This window comes from Talaromyces amestolkiae (genome assembly GCF_001896365.1).
Source record: "Talaromyces amestolkiae strain CIB chromosome Unknown scaffold24.1, whole genome shotgun sequence".
Taxonomy (NCBI): Eukaryota; Fungi; Ascomycota; class Eurotiomycetes; order Eurotiales; family Trichocomaceae; genus Talaromyces; species Talaromyces amestolkiae.
Genome location: NW_024468060.1, coordinates 406,464 through 421,640, shown reverse-complemented (window position 1 = coordinate 421,640; position 15,177 = coordinate 406,464). Strand labels below are relative to the sequence as shown.

Below are 15,177 nucleotides of genomic sequence, written 5' to 3'. Positions count from 1 at the left end.
TTAGCCCTCGGGGCTCACCACGAAATAAAAATGTTGTACCTGCTATAAGAGTTTTCGCATATGCTGAAATCATGCTACGCCAAAGGGCATTCTAGTTGATCAAGTTGGACTTTTTGTTGCCATGAGAAATTCATCGCTATCGCTCGATTCGAGCGCCTTTCATGTCGACTTCGACAGCGAACGTGCCTCCATTCAGGTACTCCAGAATCCTTCCGACGAATACGGCACCAACTTTGTGCTTGGAGCAGAGCAGGCACCTGAACTAGACATTGAAGATTCACGTTTTTGGGGGCACTTGATATTCCATGTCTCCGGAAACACTCTCCACCCAAAGGGGTGCACTATGACCTCAGGGCTATCCAGGGATATACGCACCATCTCAGGCACAGAGGACGACCGCATCGTGGTAACATACCAGGGCAACTCAGGACATGAGGGTGGATTTAAAGGTTTCTCTGTGACGGCGATCTACACGTTGACCGGTCCATCCAGGGATATTCTGGACTGGTCAATTGAAATAACCAATCAGACATCCGAGCCCGTCGAGTTCGAAGATATTGGAATACCTTTGATGTCAAACTCTTACTGGGGTAATGACCAAACTTTCAATTACGAAAAGGTCGTTCACCGGCATTCTTTCGTCGCAAAGAACGGGTCATACATCTACTGGCAGCGTCCGAATGGCGACGGGCCAATGTTAGTCATGATGCCTCATCGCAATACGTCATTAGAGTTCAAACACAGGTATAGAGAAGCGGAAACCATTTTTGGAGAACAACTGCCAAAATGGGAGGGACTCGCGGAGTTCTATATCCATTCCAAGCATATCGCGACAGCAAGAGCAGAGAAAGCGTGCCAATATTTGCCAGCGACGTCTCTCACCTTGGCCCCAGGGGAGTCTCATACATACGGTTTCTGCTTTAGGTGGGCTGCCGACTACATAGGCTTACGTAACGCCATCTACGCGTCTGGTGGCCTTGACGTCGTTTCAATGCCAGGTTTGGTCATTCCAGCTAACTCTAAAGTCACTCTTGCTCTACGCTGTGAGGATACCATTGAGACTGTGACTGGAGAAGCCGGAAAGAAAGCCCAAATCACTGCATCTGGGACCTCAGGTGAATATCACCTGTATAAACTTGGTTTCACCACACTCGGTTGCAACTACGTAACTGTCACCTTTGGTAACCTGCGATCAGCCGTCTTGCAATTCTACAGTATTGAGCCAATCGAGGTCCTTATCAAAAAGCACTCTGCATTCCTCGCACAACACCAATTGGCCAAGACCACCACCCGAGGCTACAATGGCGCTTTCTTGCAATGGGACATGACCACACGTAAACTTATTACCTGGGATGACTATCCAGGTGGTGGTTGGAAAGAATGGATGGCCGGTGGCTCTGACGACTTGGGTTTAGCTCCAGCGGCTTTTTTATCAGAAAAGTGTTTCTACTTCCCAGTCCAGTCGGAAATTTCTGCCATCGACTACCATATTAAGAACTTTCTATTTGGCTACCTCATTGGGGCCAGGGGTTCTGATGACAAGCTTGCATTTCAAGTCTATCGGTGGTATGATGGCCAGGATGGGACACCAAAAGACACTGGTATTTGGAGAGCTTACAACTACACACATATCGCCAATACCTTCTTCAACATGTATAAGATCGGTAAGGCGTATCCATGGATAGAAACACGGTACAAACCTTTGGAATATCTTACATTCGCTTATGAGATACTCCAATCCATGTATTGCAAAATATCACTACCCAATCCCATTGGGGATGCAGCGAATGAGTTGGGTCTGATGGGCGAGTCAACAGTTCCAGAAATTATTGAGGCACTGAAGGTGGAGGGGATGAATTATCAACAGCAAAAGTTGAGGGCATTCATAGACAGAAAATTACATCACTACAAACGAGTCAAGTATCCATTCGCGTCAGAGATGACCATTGATACAACTGGGTTCGAGTCAGTATATGCACTTGGAAAAGTCGGTTTCGATGTGCAACTCATCGAAAAATGCCAAAAGGCGTCTTTGGCCTGTCGTGGACTGCAGCCACTCTGGTACTTTTATGGTTCCGACAACCGAATGATGGGCGAGTCGTATTGGAACTTAGGGTATGAGACTCAGTTGGGTTCCTGGCAGCAACAAGACTATCTTGTCAATTACTCTAGCTCGAATAGAGGTGATTTTGCCGAGGCAATGCGCTCAACATATGGTGCATTTCTTGCTGGTTGGGCGAACATTAACTCCGGGCAGATTGATGCCCATCCTTCAAATATCGGCGCGGCGTCGTGGCTATGGCAGAGTGAAGGTGGTGAGCCTTCTTGGTCCTTTATTCCTCTTGTCGGCAATTGGTGGGCATGGTCTGGAGAAGCTGACCTTGGCTTTTGGGGGGGTCTGCGCACTGCATCAGTCAACGTTGTCCAGGATCCCATCGTGGGGTTGTATGCCTACGGAGGCAAGGTCGAGCTCATAAATGATAAATATCTGATTGAACCGATGGATGGTGTGCAATGTCGCCTTACCATGTTCAATCTCAACAACATGACGATCCATGTTCCCCGGACTCGGTTCACGCATGTGACAATGGACAGAGATGGGTCGAATTTTGATCTTGACTTGCAAAATATCGGCACCAGTACTTGCAGCCCAAGTGTCACTCTCATCAACTTCCCTGCTGCTTCATATGAAGTATCGATAACTGATATAACTAAGGGAAAACTTATTACAACATCTACTGGGTCCTCTACCACTTTTGAATTGTGGGAGCTGTCTACTGCTTTTACTAAGGTTTCTTTTAGGAGGCGTTAGCCGAGAGCATCGGAATGAGTAGGCTGGCTTCTTAGAACATGATAACCAAGTCTAAGTGTTTGTGAAAGAAAGCACAGAAATTTACTATCCATTATTACCTTGATTGCTACGTAAAGTTTGGAAATCGAATAATCAGGAAATATAGTGAGAGCGAGCGGTTGGGTATCGTTATATTATATGAAGTAATAGATATCTTAAAAGCTTTAAGGTTAGGGCTACCTTCAATTAATTTAGATATCACTACGTAAGTACAAGTACCAAATATGCAGAAACAAGATAGACAGATCATCAAGCTCTAGCCTAGGCAGCTGCTACTTCAAATTATTCGGCTAGGTCACTTAGGCAAGCTATCTGTGCTTTTAAACAAAAGTAGTGTTTCTTTCATATCCGAACATTCCCGGCCCCCTAAGGTGACTTTCCAGAATCATCAAAGCATGATGATCTTGCCCGCTCATTGTGCCAACCAGAGAGTTTTCCGCCAGTTTAGCATCGCTTCTTCGTCCACATGCCTCCTCTCGCTCTAGCTTACCCCATCAAGTCGGACTTGCCTTTCCAATGCCGCTGTTTATCCAGGATTTCTTCAAGTCCGACAACTCGCGGTCATTTCCCCAGACTTCTTCCCCGCAGAACTGATGTTCCTCAAGTCCACCGGAGAATTGCCTCCTAGGACGATTTTCATCCGGTCGCTTAATGCTTTGGTCTTTTTTGATAACTTTATTGCTCGTATACCGCATGTTAAATAGGAATGGATCTCTTCCACCTTGAAATTTCATTCGAAAGAAACAAGTCACACTCCCTGTATTGTCTTGATTGTACTATCCCTTAAAAATGCATTTAAAGTCACTCCTCGGAGTGCTGGTATGTCCAGCAAGCCATGTTTTAGCAGACGATTACACGGCAGTTGTAAATTTGGCGTCGACTCGCAGCGCTACAACGCATAATACGTCTGCATTCATCTACGGCATGCCCCTGAACTATGACCCGAACCAGATCCCGGATGCGTAGTAGGTTTGAAGTTGTCACACTCTCTTGGATGATTTCTAATTATCTATCAGCTACTCTAATATCGCAATCAAATTTGGACGCGCTGGTGGTGCCCAATTGACCGATCCTTGCCGCGGATGGACATTCGGTTTCAACGAGTACCAATGCCGGTTCAATGCGACGATGCTCAACTATAAGCAAACACGCAAGTTCGGAGCCCAGTTCATCATTCTCCCTCACGATATATGGGGTATCGATTTCGTGAACTCTACCTATAACTGGCCCGGCGATGATGCAGATTGGACAAGCTATGACGACTTCTTGAACCAACTTATTTCTGATTTAAAAGCCAATAACGCTCTTGACGGACTGATCTGGGATATCTGGAATGAGCCTGATATTGGTGGATTTTGGGGAAGGCCAGCGCAGCAATGGGTTGATTTGTATATCAGAACTCATAAGCGCCTTAGGTATGATTGACCTCCCTAATCCTGACGAAATGATTTGATTCTCTTGTGTGCGCTCACACTATCACCTTTCTTCATATATCTTAGATCCGATTCAGCTCTGGCCGATGTCATCATCAGTGGCCCTACTCTGGCTGAATCCCCCGATGTTGCGAGCTACTGGTGGAGTACATGGGCTCCTCAAGTTGCAGGCAATGAGACGTGGCCCGACCAATACGCTTGGCACTATGAAGCCGGTGTAGGGTGAGTTCTATTTGATCTTAGGAGTTATCGCTCTGGAGAAGGTGCTTTTGACTTACTTTCTTGCTCTGATTAGTTCGAGTGATCCCGATATTAGTAACGCTCTATTCGAAACCTTGCTCGCGACCTACGGTCTGCCTTTCCGCCCAGTCAATATCAACGAATATGCCACTGCGGATGAGCAGACCCCGTCAGGATACGCTTTTTGGATCAGCCGTCTAGAACGCTACAGCTATGCCGGATGCCTGGGTCTTTGGCACGCACCCCTATATGACAACTTTGCCAACTTGCTTACTAAGTACGGTAACGCAACCGATCCCACCAATATCAACTACACCACGGCAGCTGGCTACCCTCTCTACGAGTACTACGTGAACTCGATGACGGGTCTACGGGCAAACACAATAAGCTCTGGGGATGCACTTTTTGACAGCTTTGCAACTATTGGTACTGATGGAACGGTGCGGGTTCTGGCTGGCTCACGTGCCGTCACTGGGAATTATACGCTGCAGATCCAAGGCTTGGAGACTGTTGGGTATTCTGCGTCGGGGACACTAAATGCTGAGTACTATGCTTACTACGGCTCSGATGACATATTTGACACGTATGGGGCGGCTCCGTACTTGGGTACTCAGAGCGTTCCTATTAGCGATGGCGTGGCGGACCTCAATGTCTACATTCCTGATCGACATACGGGATGGAGAATTGAGTTTCCTGTCGTTTAGTGATCGTTTATATTATTGAGAGTAGATGAAGTTTAATTCTATCCGTCCACACTGAGCTGTGAAAGTAAAGAAATGTAAGCACAACCTTTGGTGTATGCCAACTCGATCTACTGTTCTACCATGGAGTGAGTCTACACTCATCGCCGTACGCGCATTCGCGCCTTTATCAATCGATTATTAATTATCCTTATGCCTAATTCGATTGCCTACAGTCTTCCCCCGTCTTGGTCTTACCGTACTCTACCTTTAAAACCTATTACTAAACAACTCTTTCCGCGTGCCAATTTGCAACTATTACCCTTCAGCAAAGATAAAATACACAGAACGAACCAATTATCGCCTTAAAGCTCTCACACATCCGGTTTCGCAAGCGGATATTAGAGACCTGTTACGGCAGTCAAATAACATTAACTTTGATTTTTCCCTTCAATAACCCAAGAGCCCAGGTTAGTAGTGTTATGCTGACATCAACAAAATCGAAGACTAGAGCACCACCGAAAATGATAGCACAGTAAGTCCATGCAATACCTTCCGGAAAAGAAACCTTAGAAACAACTATGGCCCAAGGTAACATCCAGAGGAAATTCGAACCGAGGGCCTGGTACAAATACCAACGTGGGGACGTCGCAAGGAGAATAGCGGCCAGTTGGTAGTTTAGAGCGTAGAAAATGTACGTCCAGTCTATGGCCTGGCGGGAAAAGTTAGTAGAGTTCGTGATATGACGGTACTGGAGTGGTGACTACCTTCCACATCATCTGCGTGATTTGAGCAACTATTTCAGAACCAGACAAAAAATAGGCAAAAGGCTGTATGCCATGAGTAGAGAGTGCAATGCAAATGATCACTTCAACAACCAGTGCAATGCAGCAAGATGTGAGGGCAGGGCGAATCATTTCTTGCGAATCACATGCATTAGCTAAGGTAATTAATAATAGGTCACTGTCCATACCAAAGATTTCAGCTCTAGATGCTTTAGGCTGACGGATCTCAACACCTACACGCGCTCGCCAGCTCCCCCAGTTGTGCCCAACAAACGTTAGTGTTGATGCCTCAAGAGTCTGGACTGGAACCATAATGAGACCCCATCGAATTGTGTTAAAAATACCCCATGCTGTGGCGTAGTTCTCGCCAAGCAAAATGATTCGGTTGACGAGCCAGAGATAGATGGCATTTCGAATAGCAGACTCCGTGAAAGTGTAAACACTGGGTCGTGCAAGAGTTTTCAGGGCCGCAGCAGTCACTTTCACGGATTCCTCCATCTGGCGTCGCAACCTAAAGGTGATGTGCATGAGATATATAAGGCCACAAAGTACGGAGCCTAGATCATAAGTAAGCCTAATCAAGGCCTGCATATTGACGGTTGGCGTGAAGAAGCCAACATGAAACCTTGATATGATCAAAAGATCGAGCATTATATTGATGACGAATTTTGTCGAGCTGATCAGCAGCGGTACATCGGGTAGATCTAATGCTCTTGTGTAATATGCTACAATAGTCTCTATACTAGATGACAGGGCTTCAACGGAAGAAATCCGCATATAGGTTAATGAACTCTGCCGAACTTGTTCTGGAATAAATGCAGCTGTAAGTTTGTCTGAAGTAGCGAGGAAGATTATCGTTATGAGAGACCCTAGCACTATTTAGACAGATATCATTGTATATGATAAGCTCAATTGGGAGGATATGATACGTGAAGATTTGTCTCCGATGGTTAACCAAGCGGATCTTGGGAGACCATCATTCAACACTTGTACAATAACACCGATATAAGTATATACATCGGTTGTAACGACTTGGCTTGAATCGATATCAGCAATCCACAGTTTGCTTAGTGTACTGTACAGAGCTGGGAGGAGAAATGCGCCGAAGTTAAAGATAAGCGATCTAAAATATCTACTTCTTGATTAATATAGTCATGCTTTACTGTAAATATCTAGGTTATGTTTGGCGACTCCACAGACGATGCTGTTTGTGTTGTTCATCCATATGAGCATCACGACCACGTTCTTGTTCGACATCAGCCGCCCGTAGGAGCACACTTGCTTTTAATGAAGCCATCGAGAAGATGCTCACAAGATGAGTCTCGCTCTGAAGCAAGGCAATCAACAAGGCATGTGGGATACAGAGTATTTCACAAGTGGGGTATAGATAGTGTAATGGTGGGATAGATTGAGCACGAGACTCTGGATTTGGTTTAGCTGCATCTGTCAAAACATGACATGTCTCATAAATTGATTGATTGATTGGTTGATTCATGGTCGTGCACGACCAGTCTCGTCGGATTGATCGCAAGCACAACTTCAGACCTGGTGCTAGTGGATTAGCGTATTCCCATCACCTTGTGACTCCCACCTCCGTACAGAACAGCATTGTTCATCACATGACCTGTCCTACAAGTTTACTACAGTTGATTGTAAAACCAGTGCGCGCTTCCACACACATCGATTGTTTCTGAACCTCTGTAGCCAGGATTGCGCTAGTCCATATTTGTGAATTTTTCTGAGTCTCTATCTTAGGTTTAGGTATTGAGATAGTATGGAAAGTTTTATATCTTAGAATAGAGGAGGTTGTATTTTTGTAATACAGATTTTATCCTATACGACCACGTTTCCACTAGCGGCAGATCTTCTTAAAGATTTATGCAATATTAATTAATCTTTTTAATAGAAAAATACAGTACGAGATCTAAATAGTGCTAAGGCTAGTTTTATCAACTTGAGAGTTTACACAAGATATGATCATAAGTAGTGAACTTACTATCTCTTAGAACTGAAGCTGCCTAGTGCCATCTAAGTATAATTAGATGACATTGCTATAATTTATGCCTGTTTGGTAGCTTGACAGCGCTTCTAAATAAAAGTGGGCGCCCACAGTGTCTTACGCTAGTAATGATTAAGGCTCTTTGTGATCACCTGCTTGAAAAGCTTTAGTTATATCTAGATGAGAAGGCAATTTTTTTATGGGATGAATTCTTTATATAAGTGGAGAAGGCTAGTATCAGCCGTGCTCTAAAGTGTTAGGGGTGGTCTAAAAAGACTTCTAAACAGAAAGCTAGCCAGAGGAATTCTAACTTATGGGATGGATATATGCACTTGATATCTGATATTTGATCATATTACTTAGTATATGTGGATGAATTAGATGTGATAAGAGAGCAGGCTTTAGAAGGACAGGGTAGTTATCTCTTGGTATAGCGTCAGCTTAGGTAACTAAACATCATCGTGACTAGTGTTATTAAATCCTCCTAGTCTCTGTCTAGGATGGAGGAATTATGTATTATGTTTTTAAAGGCTCCATGGATGCTTCATTATTTGAAAATTTCATTGAGGAGCTGTTTTATTATTGTGGAAAATGGCCAGAACTAAAGTCGGTTATTGTTATGGATAATGCTTCTTTTTATTATTCTGTAAATATTGGGATGATGTGTTTAAAAGCTGGGGTTAAACTTGTATATTAGCCCCCGTACTCTCTAGATTTGAACCTAATTGAAGAGCTCTTTGCTGAGTTGAAAGCCTTCATTAAATGTTATTGGCAAGCTTACGCCGACAACCCTGAATAAGGATTTCATACATTCCTAGAATGGTGCATTGATACTGTGGGTAGAAGGGAGCAGAGCGCGGACATTTCCAGAACTCCTGACCTGGCACTTGAAAAGATGTGATTTATGTAACGGTGCTCAAGTCGATCAAATCTTCTTCATTGAAGTGTAGCTGTTGATGAAGATAACTAAGCATGGAGAAGGGGAAAATTAGATAGGGTATATATCGACATTCAACACCTAGAGGAAGCTACCAATACACCGGGCATCTCCAACCACAAAGCACCAACAATCAACTTGACGAGACGAGCCACTGTAATCTCCGGACTTGACCATCATATGCTAGTTTATCGACGCCATATATGCAATGATGGCAACATTGTTTAGCATAAATTTAGCTGCTCTCCCCGACTCTTCTTTGCTAAAGACAGCTGAAAAACATGATAGCATAGAAGCTGATTAATTTCTCAATGCGCTAGACGGACTCCCATAACTGTAGACCAAACGTAATATTGGGTCGCTGAGAGTAGCGACCCACAATATATGCATGGGCAGCTGGATTTTCTCCAAAACAAATGGAATGATGACCTTATCCCAACTGGTATCTCAAAATATATGTTTCCATCACATACGTAGCAGACGAAAGTCTCATGTATACTTATTTGGGCCCAAACTCTGCACAACGCCGAGGCAGCATCAGCACGCAAATGTAGCAAAGAAGAAAGGAAATCATCATGTCTTCACAAAAGACCTTCTAGTCTGGACGCCACTTGCCAGTGTCTATCATCTAATCGGCACGTGACCGCCTGGAGGATCTCAAATGGCCAGAGAGATTTTTTGCCTAAGGCATAAACGGCAGCCCGCCTTACATCCGAGTCGCTGTCTATAAAGTTTGCGATTATACCCATGAGCTTGGACGACATATGCCAACGACGGGCTAATGCTTTTAGAACCTTTTCTGTGTGGGAGCTTCTCCTTTGTAAGAAATTCTTCTTAAGTAATTCGCATAGAATATGATCTGGAAATTCAGTCTTAACGTAGAGAGATATTTCTTGAAGGGATTTATTCTCATAACTAGACTATTATATACATCCAAGTTCCAATTTTTTGGAAGATGTAAGAAATTATTGCTATTACCTTTAAGTTCCAAATCTTCCAGTTGGAGTAGCTCGCTGAAGCAGTGTATAAGCAATCGCTGGTGTGCTGGGCCTAGTAAATCTCATAGCTCCTCCTTGATTTTTTTAAGGAATGAGCTTACTTATTCTTCATCAATATTTTATAACAGTTCTATAATAAATCTCTAGAGTACATCATAGTGTCTACTGTACTTGTTTTTTTTAGAGAAATTCCTCTAGTGATATTTGCATGGTATATCTCTCTATAAGTGGTTAAGCTTGAGACAGAGAAGTCGTTTGCTGGATTTAGATATCAAATACTAGACAAGATATTAAGTAGCGAAAAATTTCTAAAAAGTAAGATATATAAAATGATAACATCGGTTCTAGCCTGTAATACCTGATGTACATAGAAAGGAGAGCTGGTCAAGGACATTATCTGATACTTTATAAAAATTGCGGTAATTTATATAGCCAATCGCGATGAGCTTAATGAAATTCAATAATATCACTGTATAACCCCGTAAAAGTATGAAATTCCAGTAATTTCATCTCAGTTTCTACCCCCAACTGAATTCGCCTGCGTGTTCGCAGATTCTGGACTGTGGTTTTTTTTAACTGTCTTGCATTGTCTAAGTTCAAGATATCCTTTTGCCATGACTTTAATTTAATGGCCTGGTATATTTCTGTGATGGTTTGTGGTGAAGCATCAGAATGGAAGTTGTTCTCAATCCAACTATAGCATACAGGTAGGATCGAAACCAGCTTCACCACTTCGCTCTCGCAGAATCTGTCTCCAACCCTTCGATAAAACACGCTAATCTAGTTCTAACATAGCCTAGCTTCAACCGTTGAATAGTAATGAAATACTTCGTGACGTGATATTGGACTCAATAGACACTTATAATACGCATACTAGTATCCCACAGCTTTGAGCCAATATGTGATGGGACATCGTCCTTGGAAGCACACATGAAGCAGATAATGCAGTTTAAGCATAAGTCACGACTCACGGGCATTTATTTTCTTGATACATTGGTACAACCTCATAAGTGCGTGTTGAGACTCCATTCGAGAGGGGTGGTCTTCAGTGAGCGCTTTCTCTTTGACTGCAACTACATGCTCTAGAAGTTTCACTGCTGCTTCAAGCTGCCCATCTGCGTGATAGACTATCGCAAGTACATGCTCAGAGGCTAGTCGATCAGGGTGGTCTTCGGTCAATACTTTCTCTCGGACTGCAACCACATGTTCAATTCGCTTCAGAGCTAGCTTGATCTGCCCATCTGCGTGATAGACTATCGCAAGTACATGCTCAGAGGCTAGTCGACTGTGACTCTTTTGATCCTCATTTCTCGTCCACCAAGCAGCTTCTTCAAGAAAGCAAACGGCTTCTCTGATCCGGCCATCTCTATAGAGGCATATTCCGACCGAGTAAACCAACTGGTACCGCTGAGGCATACCTTGTGTTTCGTCGGCTCGGAGAAGACTCAGAGCATGTGGCATATATGCCCGCCATTTCTGCTGATCCTTATGCTCGCCGACTGGAAAGTCACCACTCATTCTTTCCAGTGCCGACAAAAACGAACTTTTGAGAGATAGCTTGAATGGGGGCTTTTGTGTTCGCAGCCAGTTTCGTGTAGCGAGATGAACAAGTCGATGGAAGCTGAGAGAATTATTTGTTTCATTCTGATTCACAAACGAATATGCTTTCAATGTCCCGATGGCTTTAGCTTTCTCCATAGGGGATCTTGCTGGCGGCAGAAGAGATTCAGGGATGTCTTTTGGCTCAATGCAGGCGATGAAATATAAATAACTGGCTGCCAGAGGCTCCTTGCGGATATGCTCGAATGATACGAGCCATGTTGTAATCACGGGGTTCTTCACACCATTGTATCGCCCGTCGGTCTCAAAATCTTCACTTAGGAGATCGATGACTTCTTGCTCTGGCCGATCCAAAAGTTTTTTGTAATCCGAAAGACGAGTTATCGAATTCTCGTTTATGAAAGAAGCAGCCTGTACAACCGCCAAAGGAAGAAACGCAAGCTTGCCGAGGAGTTGTAGAACCTCATTGTCGTCCTGCAAAAGAGTTGAATTATCCAAATGCTGGGAAAGCAGTTCCTTTGCTTTCTTCTCGCTGAGTTCTTCAACTTTAATAGCCTTTCTCGCAAGTCTAGAGGCGATCTTCTTGAGACGTGTTGTGAACAGTATCCTTCCATTTTCGCTCTGTGGAAGAAATTCACTTAAGCGGCCTGACTTGGCGTCTTCTGAGGATTCGCCAAACCACATATCGTAATCGTCGGCATTGTCAAAGATGAGTAGCCACTTCCCGGTCGTTTTGTTCAAGTAGTTTTTCACCAGCGTTTTGACATCAGCATTCTGGTCGTCGGCCCCCGGCAGCTTTAGTCCTCCAGCTATCTCCGTGTAAGACTTTTGAACGCTCTCAAAATTCATCGCTTGTATCCAAAGCACAGCGTATTCTTCACACTCTGGGTTTCCTCTACCCTTCGCTTGCGTTTGATGGGCTATATCGAGTGCAATCTGCGTTTTGCCGACGCCGCCGAGACCATAGATTGCGATCCTAGAGACCGATTTTGTGGAAAAGAGCAGTTTTTCTAATTCGCTGAGCTCGTTCTCACGTTTGATGAATCTTTCGTTAGGATGAAAAGGAATGTTTCCGCGGAAAGCTATCACGTTGTTAGCGGGATCCTCAATTCGAGCAAGCCTTCTTACGGATTCGCCCGGCAATGTGTCTAAGATATTTCTAAGAAGAACGAATGAGCTTTGAATTCTTCCCAGGTCAAACAAGTCTATCTCACAGTCTGAGTTGTGGCGAAATCAATAGGTGTTTTAACTGAACAACAGTATCAGTCTAGGTGCTGCATCCTGACCTAGGAAAAGTCCTCGACATACATACATTTTTTCAAAATGAGATTCTCAACACATTTCTCCCTGCGGAACTTGCAGTCTATGTGCTCAATATAATCATATGTGGCGGTCTGAATCAGCTCTTGCTGATTATACTCCTCCAAGCCAACATTTTGTAATCCCTGTTCCACATTGAAGCGGAAGTAACGATTTTCACTGAAATGCCCAGCCCACCTCTCGATGAAATTTCGCTCGGTGCTCTCTGTCTCCGTGGCAATATTGGCGAGCGTCGTGTGAATTTTGAGTGCACTGTCATCGATCCCTTGGGTACTAGGCTTCCCAGTTCCGATTGAAAGAAAACACTTTACATGGGGCTGCAACTGCGACTTTGGGCACCAAATTGTGGAAGCCTCCGCTTCCACCTGATCCACCGGGTTGTTTGCACCCAACGCGCCATCAACAAACCTGCGAAGTCCAATCGATACAGTATCGAAAAAGCTCGTAGCGGCTGAAGTAGCAAGAGCTGCCTCGCAGATAGTCGCGTCAATGTTTGCAACCCCGCGGAGTTTATAACTCCGTAGACGAGTAATTCCGGTGGTCGCTTTAGCAGCGGCACAGACAAAGCTTATTCGATGTTAGTTAACCCTTTTTCAATTCTGGATCACTGATTTACACTCTGCATTTGCGATCTTTCCCGTCATTGAATAGTGTATTTTCATCAACGTCGTGTTCGGTAAGGACATCCAGAATTGCTGCCTTCAACTCGTTCTGGTTGAATTTTGACTTGATTTCTAGCTTCCAACCCAAGGGCACCATGCGCAGCTTGTCTTTGAAAACACGTTCCATGAGTTTCACATATGCTTTAATGCACTCATCGACGTCCATCTCGAGCCGGCCTAGCATGATAGCAATGATACTATCTACGTTAGCAGATTTGGACAACCTGTAATGAAGGGWAAAACGAACCCGCCTGTGCTTGTACCACCAATGAGATCAAACAAATCACAAGGTTTTAGGCGCGGAGAGCCAGGTTCGCGGATTTCGTTCACTTCATCCATTATGCTCTTGAGTACGAAGAGTGTCGACAGCCCTCGGACACCACCACCATCTAGTGACAGCAGGCATAATCCTGTCTCATCGACTGAACTCGGCTTACCACCGGTAAAGGTAGCTTGTGCTTGCATTATGATTTAAAAGAAGTAGCTGCACATAATGGTACTGTATTCAATGATGAAATAAGTTTGATCCCAGGGGATTGCCCAGTAGGTCTCAACCTCGAATATATATCTGACTTACGCTATGATGAGCTGTACGTAAGATGATATTTCTCCCGACCGGCAAGTGCGCTTCATTGGAACCACCTATTTGACGAGCTAGGTAGGGGTCAGTTGCTGGAACCCTTCAGACAGGGTTCACTAGGGAAGGCGACTAATCAACGCCCTTAGCGCTGGGATTTTCTTTTTCTGATGCGTGATAAGTCATAGGTTTCGTATTTTGTTGCTATGTTCTTCATGTGAGCTGCTCCTGATGTCACCCGGGCGCTACGGAAACATCCATGGATGGATGGACCACTGAGAGCCAACTTCTACAAAGCAAACATGTAGCTGCCAAGTCCCACTCACGTCATTTTCCCTCTTTACAGAGGCTACATTTGATAGGGATTTATAGCTCGTGCTGGTTACTGATATAACGGACCTTTGAAAAAAAAACAGAGAAAAAAATTCGCTCATAACCATTTCACAGGTGTATTGGATTACTGCCAAGAAAAGTGTTCAGGAAGGGTAACCGTAGGAGGTTTAGCGCATTTAGAAAAGGGGTTCGAGAAAGAATCTTTGTGTATAAGTGGTGAAACTGATTTCGATCCTTCCTGTAATGCATCAAGCCGTGTTACGAACCAACTTGCATGACGCTAAAAGCAACTATAACGAAAAAGGAAAGGACTACTTTGGTATGAGCTAGTACCGGATTAACTGAGAACCAGTCACTAGCAATAAGTGAAAAGAGAATATGATGGTATGAAGCATGCACCAAAGGTTATGTGAAGATATGAAAAGTATACCCTATCTCTGATAAGATAAAGGTATGTAAAATAACAAGGTATTAGATAATATTATATACCTTATACCTACTATCCTGGGAGGATAGCAGATATATAGCATACAGAACAAGGGAGGATTAGATATATAAAGACGCTCTCTAAACCATTATGTATTTAGTTCTTTATAGTTCTTTGACATAAGTCACTTGAATATAATAGTAAGAGTTAGCAAGGCATTTATACTCGTACAAGCACCAGGCTGTACGGGGGATCTCTTCTATCTTAGTTATGTTAAGACTTCCAAGTATCTGATCGACTATTATTACTCTATTTACTTAGTCTACTCTATCAACGACAATCGCCGAACCTTTCTGTAGTTCAATCAAGCCTCGC

The 15,177-nt window shown here is 43.9% G+C and overlaps 3 protein-coding genes across 3 annotated transcripts; 2 read left to right on the top strand and 1 right to left on the bottom strand.

Annotated features, from left to right (window-relative positions):
• Nucleotides 1–121: 121 nt before the first annotated feature.
• Nucleotides 122–2,812, top strand: BHQ10_009467 (uncharacterized protein; the record flags this gene model as incomplete). The annotated part of the gene is made up of 1 exon (XM_040882385.1): nucleotides 122–2,812. The coding sequence occupies one exon, from the start codon at nucleotides 122–124 to the stop codon at nucleotides 2,810–2,812; it is 2,691 nt and encodes an 896-aa protein (XP_040737969.1).
• Nucleotides 2,813–3,640: 828 nt separating this feature from the next.
• Nucleotides 3,641–5,228, top strand: BHQ10_009466 (uncharacterized protein; the record flags this gene model as incomplete). Its single annotated transcript, XM_040882384.1, has 4 exons — nucleotides 3,641–3,816; nucleotides 3,868–4,266; nucleotides 4,351–4,506; nucleotides 4,580–5,228. The coding sequence occupies 4 exons, from the start codon at nucleotides 3,641–3,643 to the stop codon at nucleotides 5,226–5,228; spliced, it is 1,380 nt and encodes a 459-aa protein (XP_040737968.1).
• Nucleotides 5,229–10,883: 5,655 nt separating this feature from the next.
• On the bottom strand, nucleotides 10,884–13,930 carry BHQ10_009465 (uncharacterized protein; the record flags this gene model as incomplete). Its single annotated transcript, XM_040882383.1, has 6 exons — nucleotides 10,884–12,565; nucleotides 12,612–12,642; nucleotides 12,698–12,732; nucleotides 12,796–13,370; nucleotides 13,420–13,662; nucleotides 13,713–13,930. The coding sequence occupies 6 exons, from the start codon at nucleotides 13,928–13,930 to the stop codon at nucleotides 10,884–10,886; spliced, it is 2,784 nt and encodes a 927-aa protein (XP_040737967.1).
• Between the last annotated feature and the right edge of the window lie 1,247 nt (nucleotides 13,931–15,177).